General features: G+C 50.3%; 7 protein-coding genes across 7 annotated transcripts; 5 read left to right on the forward strand and 2 right to left on the reverse strand.

The window, feature by feature from the left end:
* Window positions 1-29: 29 nt before the first annotated feature.
* Window positions 30-2,454, forward strand: PPTG_11380 (hypothetical protein; the record flags this gene model as incomplete). The annotated part of the gene is made up of 3 exons (XM_008906679.1): window positions 30-490; window positions 557-605; window positions 676-2,454. 3 exons carry the CDS (start codon window positions 30-32, stop codon window positions 2,452-2,454), a joined length of 2,289 nt encoding a protein of 762 aa, XP_008904927.1.
* Window positions 2,455-2,561: 107 nt separating this feature from the next.
* Window positions 2,562-2,753, reverse strand: PPTG_11381 (hypothetical protein; the record flags this gene model as incomplete). Its single annotated transcript, XM_008906680.1, has 1 exon — window positions 2,562-2,753. One exon carries the CDS (start codon window positions 2,751-2,753, stop codon window positions 2,562-2,564), a length of 192 nt encoding a protein of 63 aa, XP_008904928.1.
* Window positions 2,754-2,933: 180 nt separating this feature from the next.
* Window positions 2,934-3,758, forward strand: PPTG_11382 (hypothetical protein; the record flags this gene model as incomplete). The annotated part of the gene is made up of 1 exon (XM_008906681.1): window positions 2,934-3,758. The coding sequence occupies one exon, from the start codon at window positions 2,934-2,936 to the stop codon at window positions 3,756-3,758; it is 825 nt and encodes a 274-aa protein (XP_008904929.1).
* A 210-nt stretch (window positions 3,759-3,968) lies between these two features.
* Window positions 3,969-5,240, forward strand: PPTG_11383 (hypothetical protein). Its single transcript, XM_008906682.1, has 2 exons — window positions 3,969-4,123; window positions 4,256-5,240. The coding sequence occupies exons 1-2, from the start codon at window positions 4,036-4,038 to the stop codon at window positions 4,993-4,995; spliced, it is 828 nt and encodes a 275-aa protein (XP_008904930.1). The 5' UTR covers window positions 3,969-4,035; the 3' UTR covers window positions 4,996-5,240.
* A 14-nt stretch (window positions 5,241-5,254) lies between these two features.
* On the forward strand, window positions 5,255-15,806 carry PPTG_11384 (hypothetical protein). The gene is made up of 2 exons (XM_008906683.1): window positions 5,255-8,628; window positions 8,684-15,806. The coding sequence occupies exons 1-2, from the start codon at window positions 5,315-5,317 to the stop codon at window positions 15,693-15,695; spliced, it is 10,326 nt and encodes a 3,441-aa protein (XP_008904931.1). The 5' UTR covers window positions 5,255-5,314; the 3' UTR covers window positions 15,696-15,806.
* Window positions 15,807-16,900: 1,094 nt separating this feature from the next.
* Window positions 16,901-18,534, forward strand: PPTG_11385 (hypothetical protein; the record flags this gene model as incomplete). The annotated part of the gene is made up of 2 exons (XM_008906684.1): window positions 16,901-16,928; window positions 16,979-18,534. 2 exons carry the CDS (start codon window positions 16,901-16,903, stop codon window positions 18,439-18,441), a joined length of 1,491 nt encoding a protein of 496 aa, XP_008904932.1. The 3' UTR covers window positions 18,442-18,534.
* Window positions 18,535-18,902: 368 nt separating this feature from the next.
* PPTG_22831 (hypothetical protein) lies at window positions 18,903-19,025 on the reverse strand (the record flags this gene model as incomplete). The annotated part of the gene is made up of 1 exon (XM_008906685.1): window positions 18,903-19,025. One exon carries the CDS (start codon window positions 19,023-19,025, stop codon window positions 18,903-18,905), a length of 123 nt encoding a protein of 40 aa, XP_008904933.1.
* Window positions 19,026-20,629: the final 1,604 nt, after the last annotated feature.

Here is a 20,629-nt window from a genome sequence, read left to right on the forward strand (position 1 = left end):
AAGATGTTGGTATCAAGCTGTTCGACGAAATGGATGGAGGTCTTGAACTCTCGGAAGCGTCAAAGACTCGTCAGCAAGAAACCAAGCGACGCCTTGAAGCTGCCATAGCTGCACGAGAATTCTACTCAAAGTCCTTGGGTGTTGCTGTGAAGAACTGTAAGGCTCCGATGTGTCTCGTATGCAAGAAAGCCACAGTGACGGCAGGATGCCCAGGATGCTTTTCATTTTCCAGCAAGAAATTTCTTGAGGTTGAGGCCTCTAAAGTTACGCAACGACTCAAAACGCCAAAGACATCTTTTCAAGAAGAAGAGGATGTACGCGCTCGACACAAGGCTTTACAAAGGCAAATCATCATGCCGCCCTTGCTACCCAGCCTCCATTCGTCTCGTACGGATGCGGATCCATCTCATATTACGCCCCACGAGAATGAAAACAACTTCTACTTGACCGTTCTTCCTGATTTTCAAGCAATTCGCAAGTACAGATCGCTGTAAGTGCCCTGGGCGTACTGGAGTTTTCATAAGACTGACGATAACTGTGTTACTGCTGGCTTTAGCTCGAATAAGTTCATCACATTGCACATCAAGAGCTTGCCGGTTGGTCAGGTATGCTGCGTGAACATGCCCGAGTAGCATACATATTCAACCTCGCGCTGACATTTTACTCGTGTGTTAGTTGATATCCTTGACTGTAGATCTCAAAAGCTCAGTGTCGTACTTGTACGAACTCTATCGTGCCAACACGGAGCTACCCAACCGACCTTTGCATCTACTGCTGCCAACCACACACGGCCTGTTCTACCTCAACGAGCATATTGCGTCTGCTACGTACACAAGAAACGGAGTCGTCAATGGAGAGCTTCTCCTTCAAGACTTCAACCTACAGAAGTCAATACCTCGTAGCGATCGTGTCGACGCTGCTGGTGACAGCAAGAACAGCCAGTTTTTGCTGTTTGCAGTGGCCATACTACACCCTCAAAGCACGCCGCAGCTTGTTCTGAACTATGTGCAGCAGAACTTTCACTTCAAGCCACCAGAAAGCCGAGCGCCCAGCCCGCTCGTGATCTCGGTGGACAGCAAAGACAACAGTGGATTGCCTCAATGGTCACGTCTGGTTCCAGCTACCTTCCTCCTCCCAAAGGCTGTAGATCAAGACCCGTTCCAAATCCAGATCCGACCGCATATCCACGCGATGCACGTATTCGCCAAAACAAATTATGCCATAGTTGCTGCGGAGCAACGAGAAGAGCGAGAACGATTGCTGCTACTTGCTCACCAAGAAGCCAAGGCAGCCAAGCTCGCGTTGAAGAAGAACCTTCGTGATCAGCAGACACCTACTGTCTCGATCAAGGTTCGACGAGCATTGGCGTACTTTGAATTCATCTACGAGAGTACCAGCAATCCCCGTCAGTCTCGCGTCGCTGAGGAGCGGCTGGGTAAGCTGTGGCAGTTCGTGCAGATGCTGGAAGAGTGGAAGATCCTCAAAGGTGGCCGCTTGCTGGACATCGAACGCTCGGACGTGACGATGTCATTGATGCAACAGCTTAAAGAAACCGCGTCAGTGGCGTTCAACCAGATGATGTTCGGCTCAAAGACTGACAAAGCAGGAGGCACTCTACCGTACCCTGTACTTTGCCTCGAAGGTAGTGGCACTACAAGAAAGCTCGTACTGCGGCTGGGATCTAGGATGGGCGTCACGCCGCAAAATGACCACGATTATGGCATGGTGCTCGATCTTGACCAAGACTTTGAAGCACTCGAGAGAGAGGAACCCAAGCGAGGATACATGAAGCGAGTATCTGATCAAGGCGAACACATGGTCGTGGACTGGTATGATGCCGAGTGGAGAAACAAAGGCAGGAGCTCATCGACGATGGCGTTGCTGGTCTCAAGCTCCGATCTTCTGTCTCCTCCGTTCTATCGGATCAAATGGCCATTGATCGTCAAGGCGTACAAGCTGGTGGTGAAGAAAGTAGCGTTAGTCAGTTCGAAGCTCGATGAGTTCAATTGCTTAGCCAGAGTATTGCAAACTACCGATGCGGTACTCAGCAAGGCGCAGCTCGCTCAGTGGCAGGCCGATGTGGACCATTTTCTCGCTACAATACACGAGAACTGCGCTCTAGCTCGAGCGGTACAACGCGTGCTCTGCAAGAAAGGCGTTGCTGTACTCAAACGCCGAGCACAAGCACGACGTAAGCAGCTGCGAGATCGCGAGAAGGAGCTAGAGCGCTTGCGAGAGCTGCAGCTGGAGCGTGATCGACCGAAATTGACGCTGGCGCAGCAGCTTAAGGTCGCGTTTATGAAGGAGAGGGCGCCCAAGATGCGCGAGGCGGTGGAGCTCACACCAGCCGAGAAATTGGGCGCGAAAGCCGGTGAATTCTTGGGTAAGGCTGCGTCAGGAGTGGCCAAGGCGGCCCGCCAGGCCAAGAAAGAATACGCAGTGCGCACACTCTAGCAGAGCTCAGAGGGCTTCATTTAATTATTAGTACGACCTGAGGCTGCGTCTGCACTGCAAGGAGGCTGGCACCTGTCAGAGGTTTGGAACGTCGTCTCTCTGTCTGCTTAGTCCTTGTGGCCGGCGTCGCTCTGCTCTTGCTGCATGGCCGCCTCATGTGCTGCCCGTCGGTCGATGTTGCGCTTCACCAGCACGCCGAAGCCGCGCGTCACGTCCGCCAGCGCGAAGGCAGTGACCAGTACCAGACCGCCCGTCACTGTCTTGTGCAGAATGTCCGCCACCTTGCTGGAGCTCGACATGAGTGTTAATCGATGGATGGCGTTTCTATTGGGAAATGAAGCAGAGGTCACCAACCAACTCCGTCGTAATTGATAACATGGGGTATCAGATATTACGGGCTCGTTAAAGTTTTTAAGCTTCAACTTGCCGCAGATTTATCATTTGTTCCAACGGCGCCATTGACGAGAATTCACGAGAACATGATGCTGCGAGCTGTTGGTAGCAAGACCGGAAGAGCTATAGCTCTTCGTTCACTAAGTGTACCGGCGTACACTCCGGATCTTAAGTCCGTAGCGGAGAAACCGAAGCCTGTCAAGTACTTCAAGATCTACCGATGGAATCCGGAGACCAAGGAGAAACCATTTGAGTCGACATACCCTGTGGATTTGAATGAATGCGGACCAATGGTGCTGGACGCGTTATTCAAGATTAAGAACGAACAGGACCCGACACTGGCGTTCCGACGCTCGTGCCGCGAGGGGATCTGTGGCTCGTGCGCCATGAACATCGATGGTGGGAACACACTTGCCTGCGTGAACCCCATCACGAAGAACAAGGACGTCGTTCGCATTTATCCGCTGCCGCACATGTTCGTTGTTCGCGATCTGGTGGTGGATTTGAGCAACTTCTACGACCAGTACGCGTCGATTGAGCCGTGGCTGCACTCCGTCAAGCCTAAGAGTGCAGGAGTTGAGCACCTGCAGTCTATTGAGAACCGCAAGAAACTGGACGGGCTGTACGAATGTATCCTCTGTGCGTGCTGCAGCACGGCATGTCCGAGTTACTGGTGGGCGCAGGACAGGTACCTGGGCCCGGCAGCGCTTCTGCAAGCGTTCCGCTGGATCGAGGATTCGCGTGATGATCGCACCGTCGAGCGGCTACAAGCGCTGGACGACGCGTTCAAGCTCTACCGCTGCCACACTATCATGAGCTGCACGCACACATGTCCAAAGGGACTCAATCCAGCGCAGGCCATTCGCAAGATCATGGGTCGGCTCAACGAGATGCAGATCCCTGGCGAGTAGAAGGCGAAAAAGGCAACTATCAGTTTAAGCGAGGAAAACCTTCTTATGCAAATAATTGCGTAGTTATGTGACCAGCGAATGTGGGCCACATCACCGGAATTTGAAGGATAATCTTGAAACCTATGAAGATGACTAGGATATTCCATTCCAGAAGTTCATTACCAACATTCTGCCTAGTTGGTGTGACCACGCTATTCGGGTGCGCCATTCAGAGCCTCCCACCATTGCAAACAAGTTCCCCCGGCGCCACTCAGAGCCACAGAACAGACACGTGAACATGGCGGCTCGATTCCTCAACCGTGTGGCCGGCATCGGCGCTACCGTCGGCATCGGCGGATTCTGCCTTCAGGAGTGCATCTACGACGGTAAGCTCGCGTCTACTCTGTCTGTTGCGTCCTGCGTCTTCTTAGCCTCGCAGGGTCTTATGATGTGGAAAAATCAATCCTACACACCCCGACAAATTCTTAACTGACATCTTATGTTGTTATAACTTCCAGTGGACGGCGGTCACCGCGCTGTGATCTTCGACCGTAAGGACGGTATCCTTGACAAGTCCGTGGGCGAGGGTACGCACTTCAAGATCCCCTTCTTCCAGTACCCGACGATTCTGGACGTTCGCTCCAACTACCGTCTCATCAGCTCGCGCACAGGAACTAAGGACCTGCAAAACGTTAACATCTCGCTGCGTTGCTTGTACCGACCAAATGCTGAAAAGCTCTCGCACATCTACGCCGAGTACGGCGCTGACTACGCCGACCGGATCCTGCCGTCCGTGGGTAACGAGGTGCTTAAGTCCATCGTGGCTCAGTACGACGCCGTGGAGTTGCTGGCCCGTCGTGACCAGGTGTCGCGTCAGATCGCCAAGGAGATGAACGACCGTTGCCGCAACTTTTTCCTGCTGCTGGACGACGTGTCCCTCACCCACCTCGAGTACGGCCCGGAGTTCACCCGTGCCGTCGAGCAGAAGCAGGTTGCCCAGCAGGATGCTGAGCGTCAGAAGTTCGTGGTTATGCGCTCTGAGCAGGAGCGTAAGGCTACTGTCATCAAGGCCGAGGGTGAGTCCGAGGCTGCCCGTCTCGTGTCTGACGCCGTCGCCAAGAGCGGCTCTGGTTTCATTGAGGTCCAGCGTATCGACGCCGCTCGCGAGATTGCTGAGACGCTCGCCAAGTCGCGCAACGTCACGTACCTGCCCAACCAGGAGGGTGGCAACGGCGGCGTGCTTCTCGGTCTGCAGTAAGCGCAGCTGCGTTGCGCTTGCGATGGATGGTCGATTCTGAGCTAGTTCGCAGGGTTTGCTCTCCTGTCGTGGTTGCTGTAAGGAAACCGTAGGATATTGGTGCTAGATGAAAGAGACGGAACCAATAAAGCAATACACGGAGACAAATGCTGTACATATGAAGGAAAGTTCGCTTGTCTACCAGTGACGTTGCCATCGATCTTTTTAACACTTCACAGTTTTACAGCAATTTACAGTATACCGTCATTTTTAAACTTCATGTCTCTTTAACTGTAGTGAATGCTGTCCAACTGATTCCGCACTCGCGAAGCTATCCGCGATGACTAGCTCGGAGCGCGACGCCGAGTGGCTCAAGTTTTCGATGCTGTGCAGCGAGCTGCGCAGCGTCAAGAACTCCAAAGGCGTGGCGGGTGCCGTGGAGAAGGTGCAGTCCTTCCTGAGCGACGACCGCAGCCGCCAGCTTGTGCACCGCTGGCGCAGCTGGGGCTTCCTGCTCAACTGCCTCTTGCACGTACTCAAGGAGGAGATGCGCGTGTACCTTAACATCGGAGGCGCTGGCCGCAAGCGCAAGTCGAGTGTGCGTCCGAAGATGCCACAACTGCGCTACTGGCACTACCTGCGTACGGAATTGGAGACAGCACATGTATCGGCGGACGGACCCATGTTACATCTTGACCCCAATGGGAGGGACTGTATCTGCCAGCTATTCACCTTCTCAGTGGCTGTAATCGACCGTCAGACGTCCATAGAGTTCGACCAAAGCTTCGAGACGCTCGTGGACAAGGAAGCGTGGCTTACTGTGGAGGTTCTGGTGCAGTATCGCGTGTATTGCGCCGTGCTGGACTACAATGACTGGAAAAACATGTTGCAGCTGGCACTGGGCAGTATTTCCCCTAAATTCGATGGGAATTTGATCGGAGATGCAGATACAGCGGCAACACGGGCCAGAGTGATCAGGCACCTGGTGAGAAACTGTCCGTTCGACTTGAATGGAGACGTATTGGCAGGATTGGTGGAGGAGATTGAGAACTGGTTTGAGGCTGGTAAAGGGGAGTCCATGGAGAGAGATACCGATAGCTTATTGCTGGTAATTGCGTCGACGCTGCTGGAGACGCTGACGGACCTGATGAGGACGTATTTCGAATCTATGGGGCCGTATTTATTGAAACGTGGAGTTACTATATTGAAATATATTGTCAAGTCGAACAAAGCTAGAAAGAACGGGCTGCGAGGAGCTCCAGCGGAGTTTTTAATGCTGTTTTTCGAGCTGTACCGGCATAACGAGGCTCCAGAGCCCGAGTTTTGTTACCTACCTCCTGCTAAACTACTGCGCGAGATGAAGAAACTGATTCAGGTGGCGATGGGGACAGATGAGATCAATTTGTTGATGACTCACTTTAATTCAGCAAGGGAACAGCGACTGGGTAATGCACTGGGTATTGATGACCAAGGGATAAGGCACTTGGCGTGTACAGCAGACATTATCTTCTATCATGACTGCTTGGTGTCGGATCGGATGCAGACCAGTGGCTCGTTAGCGCAAGATGAAGACTTGTTCGACCCAGTTGTTGTAGGTAGCAAGCGTCCGAGATCTATCTCTAGTGTTCTGGCGTGGGAGACTGTTGTTGAACAGTTCTACGATAGCCCGCGGACAGATACGCAGTTGATGACAGCGAGCTCAGCTTCTCCTGCATCTCAGCGACATTCGTCAAGTGTATCGTATTTATCAAGAGGTTCGACGCAGGTCCTGCGAACTGAAACAAAGCAGATCAACGACTCGGGCTCATGGTTGCTCTTGCTCTTGTCGATTTTAAGTCGCCACGGCGATTATTACGTGAGTAATCGCATTGGAGATTTAATGATGGTGATGCAGAAGCTCAGCGATATGCTGATCGTGAAAGAAATGGGCAAGTGGCAAGCACTGACACTGCAGATTCTAATTCAATTGGCTTCTCTCTCGGCTCGACATCGTGAAGAATGTGACGGTAATCTGAACGAGCACTGGGCGAGTGTGTGGCGCAATTTACTGCGTCCCGAACTTCCATACACTCGCGTTACTGAGGGAATAGGATTGATGCGAGGTCAAGCTGGTGACGCTGTGCTAACGCTGATTAATTGCTGTATTTCTTTCGGGCTTGTCTCGGAGGATATTATCGAAACTAGCAGTTTAGTACTGTGGAATTTACCTGCCTTTCGTCAGCCAAGCGCAGACACTCCGGTGTCGCGTGGAGACCGGATGAGGCCATACGCGAGAACTACGATGGCTTCCGTTTGCACTTTGCTCTCGCTTCTTCGTCGTGTACAAGTGCCAGCTGGAACCATCTTGTCTACAACAACATCGCAGGGATCTGATGTTTTATCGCTTGGCGAAGAGATATTTAGAAGCGAGCATGAATCGGTGCAGACAAAACTTCTGCGATCTGTATTTGATCATCTCCGTGCTCAAGTGTTTCGTAGGAACACGACACTGGCCGAAAAGTCAGCAAGCTCATTCACCAAAGTAGATTGGCAGACAGAGCTGTCTCCTTTGGTCTATGCTTCAGTCATCCAATCATTCTTTGGACTAAAGAGCTCATCGGTGGACAGAAGGGAGATGATTTTCACGCCTGAATTGATTCGCAAGCTGTCTGCGAGAAATGTCGACGAGTGCGACAGCTTTATTACTGGGGAGGAACTCAATGGCTTCGGCGTAGCGTTCTGCATGCTCGAAACTGGCCTCGACCATCTTTCAATGTCTTTCCCACAGTCAACAGGCGTCAAACTTGCAGCCTTTTCTCCACCAATTCACGCACTTGTTGCCAAGAGTATTGTTGCTGGCGATTCCAGCTGGTACGATGGAGTTAAGTCATGTGTGGCGAAAACCGATGACCAGTTTGAGAGACTTGCTGTGCCGACCGGATTGATGAAGAAGCTGATCCCACCACGATATTCAAACCGCCTCCTATCGCGTGACTGCTTTTGCCGAAATGCTTACGCTCAATCAATCTCGACTAAACGAGTGGCTGCACTTCAAACAGAAATCGTCAACTCCTTTTCAGATTTGCTGTCGGAAATATCAAGCAAATTGCCCTCGGGTGGCTGCAATCCGATTAAAGGTTTGTGCGTGCTGTCGAACTCACTTGACGTTGGACTCGTTCTCGCTGCACTCTATGCCGAAGATGGTTCGGATTGCTCGATGGGGAAGGAGAATCGCCTTCGTGTGCTTCCGCTGCTCAAGCAGTTCTTTGAAATTGTTGCGAACTACTTGAAGCCAAGCGTGATCAAGCAAGCACAGCAAAGTCAGTCTATGTCGGAAAGCGTGCTACATGCATTGAGAAAACTGCACACAGTCATCCTAATCTCCCAAGGTCGGCAAACGTTAGAGAAATGCCGTCACCCGACAGCAGATCCGATTGAATTACGCACTCCACCTGATCTCCGCCCGTCGATTAGAGCGATTGTCAGCATGCTAGAGGAATCCCTAGCTTTCCTCTGTGGCGGTAGTGATCCTCCGATACCGACACTGTCTTGCCCACGTACTGGGTTTAGTTCACTTCGCGGTACTTCGCGATGGGAGTCAACAATACACCGTCCATCGCCTTCGCAGTACCAAAGCCAGTCGACACAAAAATATTGGGATGTCATGGATGACAGGTACGTAAAAAAAATGATATTATTCTATTGTTTTATCTCACTCGTTGTGTGCCAGGGAGGAAGATGACATTGCACGTGATCGTCCCCCGAGTCGTGTGGTCCAGAAGAGCATTGCCTTGTGGTGTTTCCGCATGATTTTGCTTCTCAAAAAGGACAGTGGACTCTCGTCGGTGAAAAAACATGTGCAGGCGATTCAGTTTGATCCCGATTTTGTGCTGGCAGCGGCAGTTCTTCTGTGTGGTGTTACTGGGTCTGAGAGCCTGGAAGCATTCATCACACTGATTGACTATGCAGCAGAGGAAGGCATGCGAGATAGCGGCTCTCTTTCAATCACGCGCGGAGGAAGTTGTAGGGCAGCAATTTTCCTCTCTCAAGTGTTGTCTGCTCTACTTCTCTCCGGGTTGGTGCATGAAAAGCGCAAATATCTGCATGACGAGCAGCCTCCTGGGATCCTAGTGGAGTGCGCAAAGAAGCATTTAAAGTCCATGAGTGATCTGGCACTTAAGAAGAGCGTACGGATGGCTCGTAAGGCCGAGTTGCAGTGTCTGGAGGTGTTTTTTCGTCTCAACTCGCGTGAATTCAACGACTTTGAGGACTTATGCGTGGATGGCTTGACCGACAGTGACACGAGCGTACGTTCCATTGCGGCACGTGGACTGCAGACTGTGTATTATATGTATCCTGAAGGCGGCGAGAAGATATGTAAACACTTTTTCAAAGTGCAGGAAGCATTGCTAGACGCACCTGCGAACTCGGACAACGGTGGAGAACAGCAGAATCATGGAAGACCAGGAAGTCTTGATCCTCGCCTTAGTATAGACGCATGCTTACCGGTGTTACTGAGTTTGTATGTGAGCGCGTGCTCGTCCCAGACTGCTCTTCCTGAAGTTCTTAACGCGTACGTTGAGATGGCATCGATGACAATATCGCTGTATAGTGTGGGGACCCCATCGCTGATTTCACAGTGGTTAAAAGCGATCGTGGAGTTCTATGGGTATAGAAGTGTGTCAGACCTGCTGGACGATCACTTCTGCGGTGTGTGGCACCGCTTTATAGCTGCGAGCCATAGATCAGTACCCCAGGACGATGATGAAGACAGGACAGAGTGGATGAAGAGTGACTCGTTATCCCCTCTTCCTGATGGGAAATCTTTGTTGCAGCAGTTCCCGCTGTCAATTTTACTCGGGGAGGAGCTGGACACGAATGCTCAACGAACGCAGTACGTGAAGAAACTGGATATGATTATTCCGATCGGTGTGCTTCACAGCTTCATATCAAGAGATCGCTCAGGGTCAAAGAGAGAGTTTGAGTTTGTGGTCGAACTTCTATCGTGTTTTTCAGTTGATGACGAGAAGCAGCCTGAGTATGTGATCTCGGAGATTGACGCGCAGTTAACCACGGATTTATTCGCGTACTCATTCATCTTGTTAGCCCATCCTGACCCGGAGCTGAAAAAATTAGCGCAGGATATGATTGAAGTCGCAGAGGAAAGAGCACAAGTGGGTACGCTATCGTTATCGCATCTCGGACATATTGCAAGCAAGATGGCACGCTTTATGGTGTGGAACATTATACAGGGAAACGATGACGAGCTTCTTTCCCAAAGCGAGCTGTGGAAGGATGCACTGAAAGCCATGAAAGAGAAATACTCCGAGTTTGATTGGAAGCTGATCAATTTGGCAGATCTACTGAGCGAGTTCTACGTGCTTTTATTACGCACAGAACTGTTTGATCCAAGGGCGGAATATGCAGTGGATTGCTTCAAGATTTTCGTCGTGGAGACTTGTGATGCAGTGGCGGAAAGTCCGTTGCTGCAGCATCTACTGCTGTCGATATGCTTCCAGTCAATAAAACACTTGGCTGTTAGAAATCGGAAAAGAATTGGAAGAGTGCTGGCTCTACTTGTTCGTGAGAGTTGCGAAGGCTTTATGAAGAGAGCCGATATGTTCGGGAAATATCTCGGCTTTGTGGTGCAAGAAATCAGCGATATTTTATCCAAGTGCAACAAGTCTACTCACAAAACACGAGTGTGCTTGAGCGCTGACGAACAAGCAGAGTTGGAGTGGGTTATCTTTGCCATATGCAATGACTTGGGCAGTGGACTTGGCAAGTATGCACTTGACATTGACATCGTCCCGGATGGTATTTCAGCGAGTCTGGACAAGCTGAACGCGCTAATTATCAATAGTCGGAAGATTGTTTCGTCAGAAGTGAGCCACAAAGAAGGCAGAACTAATCTGCCACGCCCGTTAAGTGGAGGCAGACGGAACCAAGCGAAGCAGAAGATACAGATGTTCATTCAAAGAGAACAATTACGTGGGGCCAAGTTCTACAACCAGTTACCATTTAGCGGCATGCCAAGTGTGATCTCTGAGAAATCGACTGTCAAAGTTTCAGCTCAAACTCCATCGAGTTTCCTAACAGACGTGTGTTTGTCAAATGTGACTTCGAGTATCGATACGGTACGAGATTCGAGCGGATGTAGCAGGAAGTTGTTTGGGAAACTTGCTCATACTTTACTGTATCTGAGCTCTTCTGGTACCTTTGGTAGTGAGAACTGCAATCGAGGGGAGGGCATGGCGAGTCTTGCAGATGCTTTGGGTGAACTTGGAGCGCTGGATGCCAGTGAATACGAGCTGAGTCCTTCCGAACAGGACGGAGATTTGTCACGGTTATATCGAAGACACTTCCGTCGAGGTGCACTTCGAGAAATCAAGACGACTTACTCTTTGGTGATGCATGAGAACATGCTCACGTATTTAAGCTCATTGTTTTACGAGGGAGCAAGATCTGGAAATGTGGATCCAACAGTACTGGAGGAGACGCTGAAGACTCTGAAAAACGTGCTCAGTGTTGACGAGGGCGTGGCAGCCTTAGCCCGAAGTAAAGATGGTGAATTGAAAGACTTTCTGGAGCCCTTTGTAAGTTCGTCGCCTTCCAATTGGTCGTCAGCTGCTCCACATTACAGTGGGGGTTGGAATCTGAAGCCGAGACGTACATTCCAACAATTTCTTGAGCTTTGGACGTCTGCACAGGAGCTAGGCTTCAAAGCGTGGGTTTGTTCGTTAACTGCTTGCTTGTCCAGAGAATCGCCAGATCCAGTGTTGAAAGCCTGTTCCGCGTTGTGTACCATGCGTATGGACTTGGCAGTTTTCCTCTTTCCGTATGCGCTGGAGAGCACTCTGAGAACGACTGATGACGCAAAGAACTCTAAAGATGAGACGAAGACGGACAGCACTGGAAAGGAGGAGTCTCGGATAGCGAAAGCTGCGAACCAAGGTGTCAGATTTGTCTTGACTGGGTCAACAGACAGCGGTACCAATTCATCGGATGAGTCAAGTAATTCTCAGCCACTTGAAGCCGTGCAGCTTGTTGTTCACAGTATCAATTTTCTTCGGGAGACGGAAAAGGCTCGCTTTGTGGAAACGAACGGCAGAGGTCAACAGAGATCTGCAGGGAAAGAAAAAGGGCCCAAGCGTTTATGTAATGGACAACCAAATCATGACCTGGCTTATGGTTGTTTGGTCGATGTGGATCTCCTTGCTATCGCAAAGGCTGCGGTACGAGTCAAGATGCCGTATTCAGCGATGCAATACGCGGAGATGTGGCTTGAAAAGAAGAACGGTGGGAAGATCACATCGTTGCCGTCGTTGGATGATGAAAAGGGGAGTACTCTCCGTGATATTCTGGTTGAGGCCTACAGCTTTGATAGCGATGATGATGGGATCTACGGTGTCAACGATGGACGCACGATGAAGTCGCAGTTGGTGAAGTACAACCGTGAGGGCGAATACGCCAAGGCTCTTCCGCTTTACGATGTCTCGCTGCAGTTTTCGCTTCGGACCGGCGAAGAGTTGGTGACTAGTAACCAGCCACGCCTTGTGGAAGGTATACTGACGTCTTTGCATTCGCTCGGGTACAACCATTTGCTAGAAGGTTATCTGCAGTCATTACAGCGCAACGAATTTGGCGAAAGTACTAGCTCCGCTTCTGCTCAAGCCTTAGAGAACAAGTACAAACTCGCCTGGAAGAGTATGCAGTGGGAAGCCGTACTACCTACTCGAACTAGTGTGACGACCACGGCGAGTTTTTCACAGCAGCGGACGATTTATCAAAGTCTGCAAGCGATAGCCCACGGTGATTTCTCGCACTTGCAACGCGTGACGGCAGACGCCAAGGAGCAGATTTTGCAGTCTGTTCAATTGAGTTTACGCTCGTTTGAAAGCACCAAAGATTCCTACTCAGCATTGGTGAATCTTCAGGCCATCCACGAGATTGAAGAGCTGGCGAACGCTATTAGGGAACTAAAATCTACTCGAGATGCGTCCATTCTCTCGACTAGGAGCATAACAGGATTGAGGCCGTATTCATCGCTGGATGAAGCACTAGTCGCTCCTCGAGTAGAAGCACTGACAGCGATGCCGTTGCTGGCACGATGGCAACAACGACGTGGACAGATCAAGAACGACTTTGATAAGGCTGAAAGTCTGCTGGCACTCGAAGAAATCCTCTTGCAGGTCTCAAAGCCGTCAGATGGCGCTCAAGTGATCACCAAGTTGTATCTGGATCTTGCTTCACTCAGTCGCAAAGCTGGACGGACAGCAGTGGCTTACAGAGCTTTGCTGAAACTCGAACAACTCGAGGCATGTGGATCCTTGAGCATCTACGAGGCGATGCAATGGCGGATACAGAAAGCCAAACTGATGTGGAAACAACAAGAGTTCCGCAGTGCCATATGGACCGGCAAGAAGATCTCCTCCGACTTGACTACATACTTACAAGATTCAACTCTCTCTACGACTGAAATGACGTCTTTGCAGTTGCTGCAAGTGAAAGTTCTGACGATCACAGGCAAATGGATTGCATCTCAGCGCTCAGAAAGTTCACAAGTTATTCTCGAGGAATTCTTTTCGAAAGCTACGGAGATCATCAGCGGTATGGACACTGAAGCGGTCTCAGACCGATCAAGAGATGCAGCAAAGGCACATTTTGCGTTAGCGGAGTTCATGGCTGGGATGTATCAGCAAGTGAGTGCTCGCGTGACGTCGCGGGAGTGGCTAGCAGGTAAGAAGGTGGTACAAGCTCGACACGATGAGCTACAAGAGCTGCAGACAATGGAGCAGACCATGCAGAACGAGAATCGAGCGCATATTCACGCTTTAAACAAAGAAGTTGTTCATGATATGAACGAGAGATCGAAAGTGGAGGCGTCGGTGGACCAGTTCTTGATTGGCGCTCTGTGCAGTTACGGTAAGGGGCTGACATTATCATCACAAGCGGAACTGGACATGGTCTTCCGTGTCCTGTCGCTGTGGCTCAACAACCAGCGAAAAGCGGATATCAATCGCGTGTTCATCGAAGAGATGATCGACATGGTGCCCTCGTACAAGTTCGTGCCTTTGTCGTACCAAATTATATCGCGTATAAGCAGTTCTAGCGACACTGGCACGTTCCAAACGGCTCTCCGTAAACTGGTGATGAAATTGAGTGTACAACATCCACATCACACACTGGTACAACTCATCGCACTAAAGAATAGTGGAGATGTGGAAGGCAAAGGAGCGTTGCAGTTCCGAACGAATGTTGGAGACGCAAAGGCTGAAGGCGCGAAAGTGTATTTGACCGAGTTGATGAAGACAGAACAGCGAGAGCTCCTGGAATCGCTCGACAGCATGGCGAACGCATACATTCAGTTAGCGTTGTTTGACACCAGTGAGTATCATGGCCAGAAGAAGAAGATTCCTCTGTCGAAAGTGACAATATTCGAGACGAATTCGGGGAGATCAGGGGCTACACCGTTTGATCAGTGTCTTCGAGTACGTGCTCGACGTGGAGAGTCTGTGGTAATGCCGGCGGTGTTGACGTCCACTATTGCACCTCAAGCTGACCTGGACTACTCGAATGTGGCACGAATGTACAATTTCGAGCCCCAATTTTCCATTACGGATAGCGGTATTCATCGCCCAAAGATTATTTATTGCTACGGGTCAGATGGTGAGCGATACAAACAGCTAGTGAAGGGCCAAGACGACACTCGACAAGACCTTGTGATCGAGCAAGTATTCGAGACAATGAACCAGTTTTTGAGCGAGGAGAAAGCGACTCGTAATAGGAAATTGCGACTGCGTACGTATCGAGTCGTGCCGCTATCACCTATCGCCGGCGTGTTGGAATGGGTGGAGAATACACTGCCGTGGGGATCGTATCTTGTCAACCGAACGTCCAAAAGATTGTCAGCTCATGAACGGTATCATCCTCACGAATGGAAACACACCGAGTGTCGTCAGTATCTGAAGAATGCACCTGATAAACTGACCGCTTTTATGGAGATCCAAAAAAATTTCACGCCAATTTTTCACCATTTCTTTTTGGAGAAATTCCCTGATGCGGCGGTGTGGTATCGCCGTCGATTGGCCTATGTGCAGAGTGCAGCAGTCACGTCCATTGTCGGCTATATTCTGGGAATTGGAGACCGTCACTCTCAGAATATTCTGATCCATGAAGAGACCGGAGAGCTGGTACACATTGACTTTGGCGTTGTGTTTGACCAGGGTATGGCTCTGTACACCCCAGAGACTGTCCCTTTCCGACTCACTCGTGACATGGTGGACGGTATGGGCGTATCAGGGGTAGACGGTGTGTTTTCTCGTTGCTGTGAAGTCACACTGCAGTTGCTGCGAAAGAAAAGCGCCTCTGTTGTCACTATTCTCGAGGTTTTTGTGCACGATCCACTGTATCGCTGGACCCTGTCGCCGTTGAAAGCTCTGCGGATTCAAGGGGGAGAACAGGGGTCAAAGTCTATGCGCTCACGGAATTCGAGTCGGAATAGTAGCTTCAATGGGACCGGCAGTACAGATGGACAACTGGAGGAGGAGATGCACTCGGAACCTGGCAGTACTGATGCTGCGGCTCGAGCGTTGATTCGTGTCAAGCAAAAACTTGAGGGATATGAGGACCCAAATGGCAGTGCGTTAAGCATCGAAGGACAAGTGAAACAGCTGATGAGTGTAGCTCAGGACCCACACAATCTCTGCAAACTCTTTCCAGGGTGGGCTCCATGGTTGTAGGGCAGTTGTAGGAGGTTGATCAATGGTAGCGTTAGATAACAGGAGGTTGAAAAACTGTATTTCAGTAAATTATTGGGTCGTGCAATAAAAACTATTATTTGAACGATAGGATTATATTAGAATCCAGCTAAACGGAATGAGAGCGAGTGTCACGCGTGAGCCTTGCTGATCCTCAGCGAGGTGTCCATAGTGGTTACCACTAAGTGGTGCTTGCTATGAAATGTACAGACTCCTGATACTCGGAAAGATGTACAAGTACACCGATTCGTTTACCATATCAACATCGTTGCCTCAGCCGAATCACTGAAGATACCAATAATGAATTCGGTAGCTGTGAATCTACTCTCGCCAGTCCTACACTCAAAGGTATGAATTTACGCCAAAAGCTGCATCAAGAACGTGGCTATTTCGTATGTGAATGTCAACTACGTGTAGTTGTGGAATCAAGCAGCGTGACACCCGTGGAGTGGCATCTGGCAAAGCAAAATGCATATACTGGCCCCATACATGTAGATGGATGTACGCATTCTTCACGGTCTCCTGAAGAGCGTTGTCAGGGATTGAATGCCGACGTGGGTTGCACATCTTTACTTTTGATTCCTAGATCGTGGTAATGTCGTCTTTTATTAGCAGTGCCCTCGACTGATGAATCTTGCAAAAAGAGGCGGAGACTTGCACCCGCTCAAAGATGATACTTTGGTGCATCTAGTGCCACTGAAGCAGTGAATGATTAATCGGTTCTCCAGGTCAAGTGAGAAGTGGTCTACGCTCCAATGGCCTTCGTCAATGCAAGCGACGTTCTGTTATTTGTAGCAGCTTTGCACGATAACGAATCTCTTCCACAACTTCGTTTTTCGACTCGACTGTTCTGTGTGTGTGTGAAGAATGGAGCGTTTCCTCTCTACTCCATGAAAAGCCACGTCGTCCAGCCACACATCGCACTGCAGATTCCAACTTGTAGACACCAACCAATTTAACGTTTACCCTGGTATACCCCGAATCTAGTCAGCCAAGCCACTCAACGCATCCTCCCGCAGAAACAGAGTTAGGCGATTTAATCAGAGATTAAATCGCCCTATTAAATCGACTAACACCTTACCACGCCTTCTTGTTGCCTTCAAAAGTCCGAGAGCGAATAACTGTTCATTTCCAATTTCGCCTTCTGTCACTCAAGTCCCAATCCCCACTAGCAACGGCCGCATACTATGGCCATCCAGACGCCAGCTCCAGTGGGTGAGGCTGTGGTACTCACCCCCACCGCCAACGACGACCCTGCGTTCAAGTACGACTTGAAAGAAGACGACCCGAAGAAGAACTAGATGAAGAGACGTACAAGAAGAAGACGCTGCAACAGAAAATCCTCTGGGGTGTCTTCTACACCATCGCGTCGCTCGCGTCTCTCTACTTCTTCATGGTCGCCGTCAAACTCATTGGCGACGGGTTCACCCTTGCATTGGGCTGTGACGCCAAAGGAGCCTTCGACTTCGCCAATAACCCCGTTGCCGGACTCATGATCGGCACCATCTCCACTGCTCTACTACATAGTTCGGGCACGGTGACGTCTATCACTGTCGCTCTCGTTGGTGCCGGGGGAATGACCATCCGCCAAGGTGTCTACGTCGTTATGGGAGCCAATATCGGTACCTGTGTCACGTGTATCATGGTGGCTTTCGGTCAAGTTGGGGACCCCATCCGCTTCCAACGAGCCATGGCAGCGGCCACCGTGCACGACATGTACAACATTTGGTCCGTGATCGTCATGTTCCCGATCGAAGTGCTGTTCCATCCTCTAGAGAAGATGTCGATCGAGATGTCCAATGCCAAAACAAACGGAGGTGCGTTCAAAAGCCCCGTGGATGCGATCGTCAACCCCTTGACGCAAGAGATCTTGGTGGTGGACAAGAACTCCATCTACGACGTCGCTACTGGTGACTTGGAGTGCATGTCAAACACGACTTTCGTCAAAGGTGGCGCCTTTGAAGATTCAAGTATGAGCGACGGCAGCATTGGCGCTATTGTCATTGTAGTGGGTTTCGTTATTCTGGTCTGTGCATTGGTGACGCTGGTCAAGATGCTCGCCAAGGTGTTCTTGGGACCTACGAAAAAGCTGATCTCCAAGCTTCTCAACTACAACGGATACGTCAACATCTTTGTAGGAACGCTGATCACATTTGCGGTTCACTCGTCAACGGTAGTGACATCGACGTTGACTCCCATGGCTGGGTTGGGTGTCATTACCCTAGAACAAGTCTATCCTTTGGTAATTGGAGCCAACTTGGGCACGACGGGCACTGCTCTACTGGCGTCTCTGGTGACGGGTAAAGCGGACTCGGTGGCTATTGCTCTGGTTCACTTCTGGTTCAACGTGTTCGGTATCGTCTTGTTCTACCCGATTCCGATCACACGCAAACCGATTCTGGGTTGGGCACGTTCACTGGCGTATTTCAGTGCTTCGTGGGCTTGGACTGCTGCCCTGTTCCTCATCTTTTTATTCCTGGTAATCCCGGGAATCCTGCTGGGATTGGTCTACATGTGCACAGCGGACAACACGGTAGCAGTGGTGTTCGGATGGCTCATCGCTTGCATTGCGGTGCTGTTTTTCTGCGGTGTGCTCTTCTGGTACAAGAAGAAAGGAGGCAAGGAGCTTTGGTACGACTTCTTGGAGCGCAAGCGCGTTGCGCGTGAACAACGCAAGGCTGCTGAAGCTGAAGAGAAAAAGTCGTTCATCGGTGAAGATGCTGCGTAAGATGCTGCTCTTTTACAGCCTGATTGATTTACTCTTTCTTAAGATCAGTACATTGATGTCCCTTCAATCTAGCGTTGTAAATAGTTTTTTTGTGTCGCAATGATAAGCATGAACTCTAGTACCAACGGAAGGCTAAACATTCAGTGCTCACATGTCCAAAATGTGGTTTGGATGTAAGTTTGTCCACAAATACTTCCCAGATGCGATACAGCATTGCTTTGCATATCAAAGATGCGAGATGAGGATTGTTGAGCTGGACAGAATAACCGAGGCAAAGAAACGGAGTATAACTCGCCTCTCATGATAATGCCTCTGGGAACTGCACATTGTGTTGGTTCGATCGTATAGCATTTCGTTTTCAGACAAGCTGCTGTTGTAGGCCCGAGTTATTATGACATATCGGGCATTGTTAATCCCAGTCGAAGCCATTTTGGAGCTAGTAGCGTGTTGGGGTGACATTGTCACTCAGACGTGCCGTCCAATGATGGCACGAGCTTCGTGGATCGCACGTGCTGGAACCGACGTGAGTTGCATTTTCCAGCCTCGTCTTCTACTGGTTTTAGTTCTGGGGTCGAGATGGGCATTGAAGGTGGCAAACTACTGCGAAACGAGACAACATGATCGTCGTGTAGGCCAATCTGTACCAGTAGCAGACGGCGTCTCGAGGAAGATCACCAGTTCTGGCCAGGAAGAAATTCCGAGGCGTACTACATGTTCTCTTCTTCGAGTTCTCCCGCTACATAGTGGCGACTCGTTAATCTACGTAGGCGATGCCAACGGGCCCGCCCCGACGTACACAGCCTTCAGGTCCGCCATGTCGGATTTTTGGTATCAACTGTCTCGCAAGGCACATATTTTGCTATGATACCTCCAGATCTCTTGACTAGTAAGTGTCGCTGCAGCAATTTGCCAATCGGTCACTGAAGTGCGCAGCTTCCTCGGTTGTGACCTGGGCGACAGCCTGTGAACCACGAGCCTGTCATCTTGTGCTGTCATCCCCAACTGAGTTGTCCTTCGAAATGGCGGATCCAAAGTGGGGGCATCCCAGACCTTCCTCGTGCGCTGTGGCTGAAGCCAGACGAACGAAGTAGCTACAAAGCTTACAATGGACTGGTTGGTGTCCATGGCCGTCGTGGCAGCGCAGTTGGCAAAAAGCGTCAATGACGTACTTGTACTTGTTGTACCTGTATGGGTCAATAAAAATCAGACCTGGATTTTCGGTAGGATGACAGGCAAATCCTGACTGAAAACGTCCGTCGTGCCTTTCTCTGGTCGTAAAGTTTTTGCCAGCTCTTCAACATACCGCCAGTCACGGTACGGTGTACGAAGGAAATCACTTAGCGATAGGTAACCTGTAGCTATCAGGCAGGAGCAACAAGCGATGGCGCAACAGAATCCACCCGCCAAACGATGGAATGGATGGAACCGAGATTACTGACGGCTGTTGTCAGGACTCAGGTGCAAGGGGCTTCGACTTTGAAGCTATTTGTGCATGAATGTTGCAATTGGATCTTTGTGTCGCGTCTCACCGATTAAGCGCGTTTCAGATCCTAATAACTGTCGGATACGTAAGGCCCAAGTTTGCGGTTTTTTCTGCATCAAACTATCATCGGTGCGTAACAAAACTCGATACTGAAGATGGCCAACTACCAAAAGATTATTGACACAGCACAAGCGAGTTTCACATAGCGCTGAGCCATGAGCCTGGTACAGTAGCAGATAATGCTGTCGTTGTCTGCATGAGTTGCAGCCTGCAACTTGCAGGTCCATCATGGACCCCATGTGCCTAGAAGTACATGTAATCGAGGGCACTGCGCAATTGCAAGGCTCCAGTCAATTCGACTGTCGAACCTTAATTCACTTCGTTTACCCACAGCAAAGTGTTACTGTCTATAGTCATTTTCACCGTAGCAAACCTCTTAATGGTCTCGCAAGGCCAACTAAATCAGATAGTTTGCTTCACTTAGCTTTGAGTCTCACGCTGTTCGATAAAGCTCACCAGCGTCACCAACCACCAGCGATCCAACGTCCCTACCGCAAACCTCATTCTTCAATCCTCCTCCTTCCGACTAAGCACCTCCACTGCTTCTACGTCTCCAGAATGGGCTCCTACCTCTCCATTGTCAACAACACCGACGACCCGTGGACCTGCAAGATCGGCCCTGATGAGGCTGCACTCAAGATCGCC

The sequence above is a fragment of the Phytophthora parasitica genome (assembly GCF_000247585.1).
Source record: "Phytophthora parasitica INRA-310 unplaced genomic scaffold supercont2.24, whole genome shotgun sequence".
In the NCBI taxonomy this organism is placed as follows: Eukaryota; Oomycota; class Peronosporomycetes; order Peronosporales; family Peronosporaceae; genus Phytophthora; species Phytophthora nicotianae.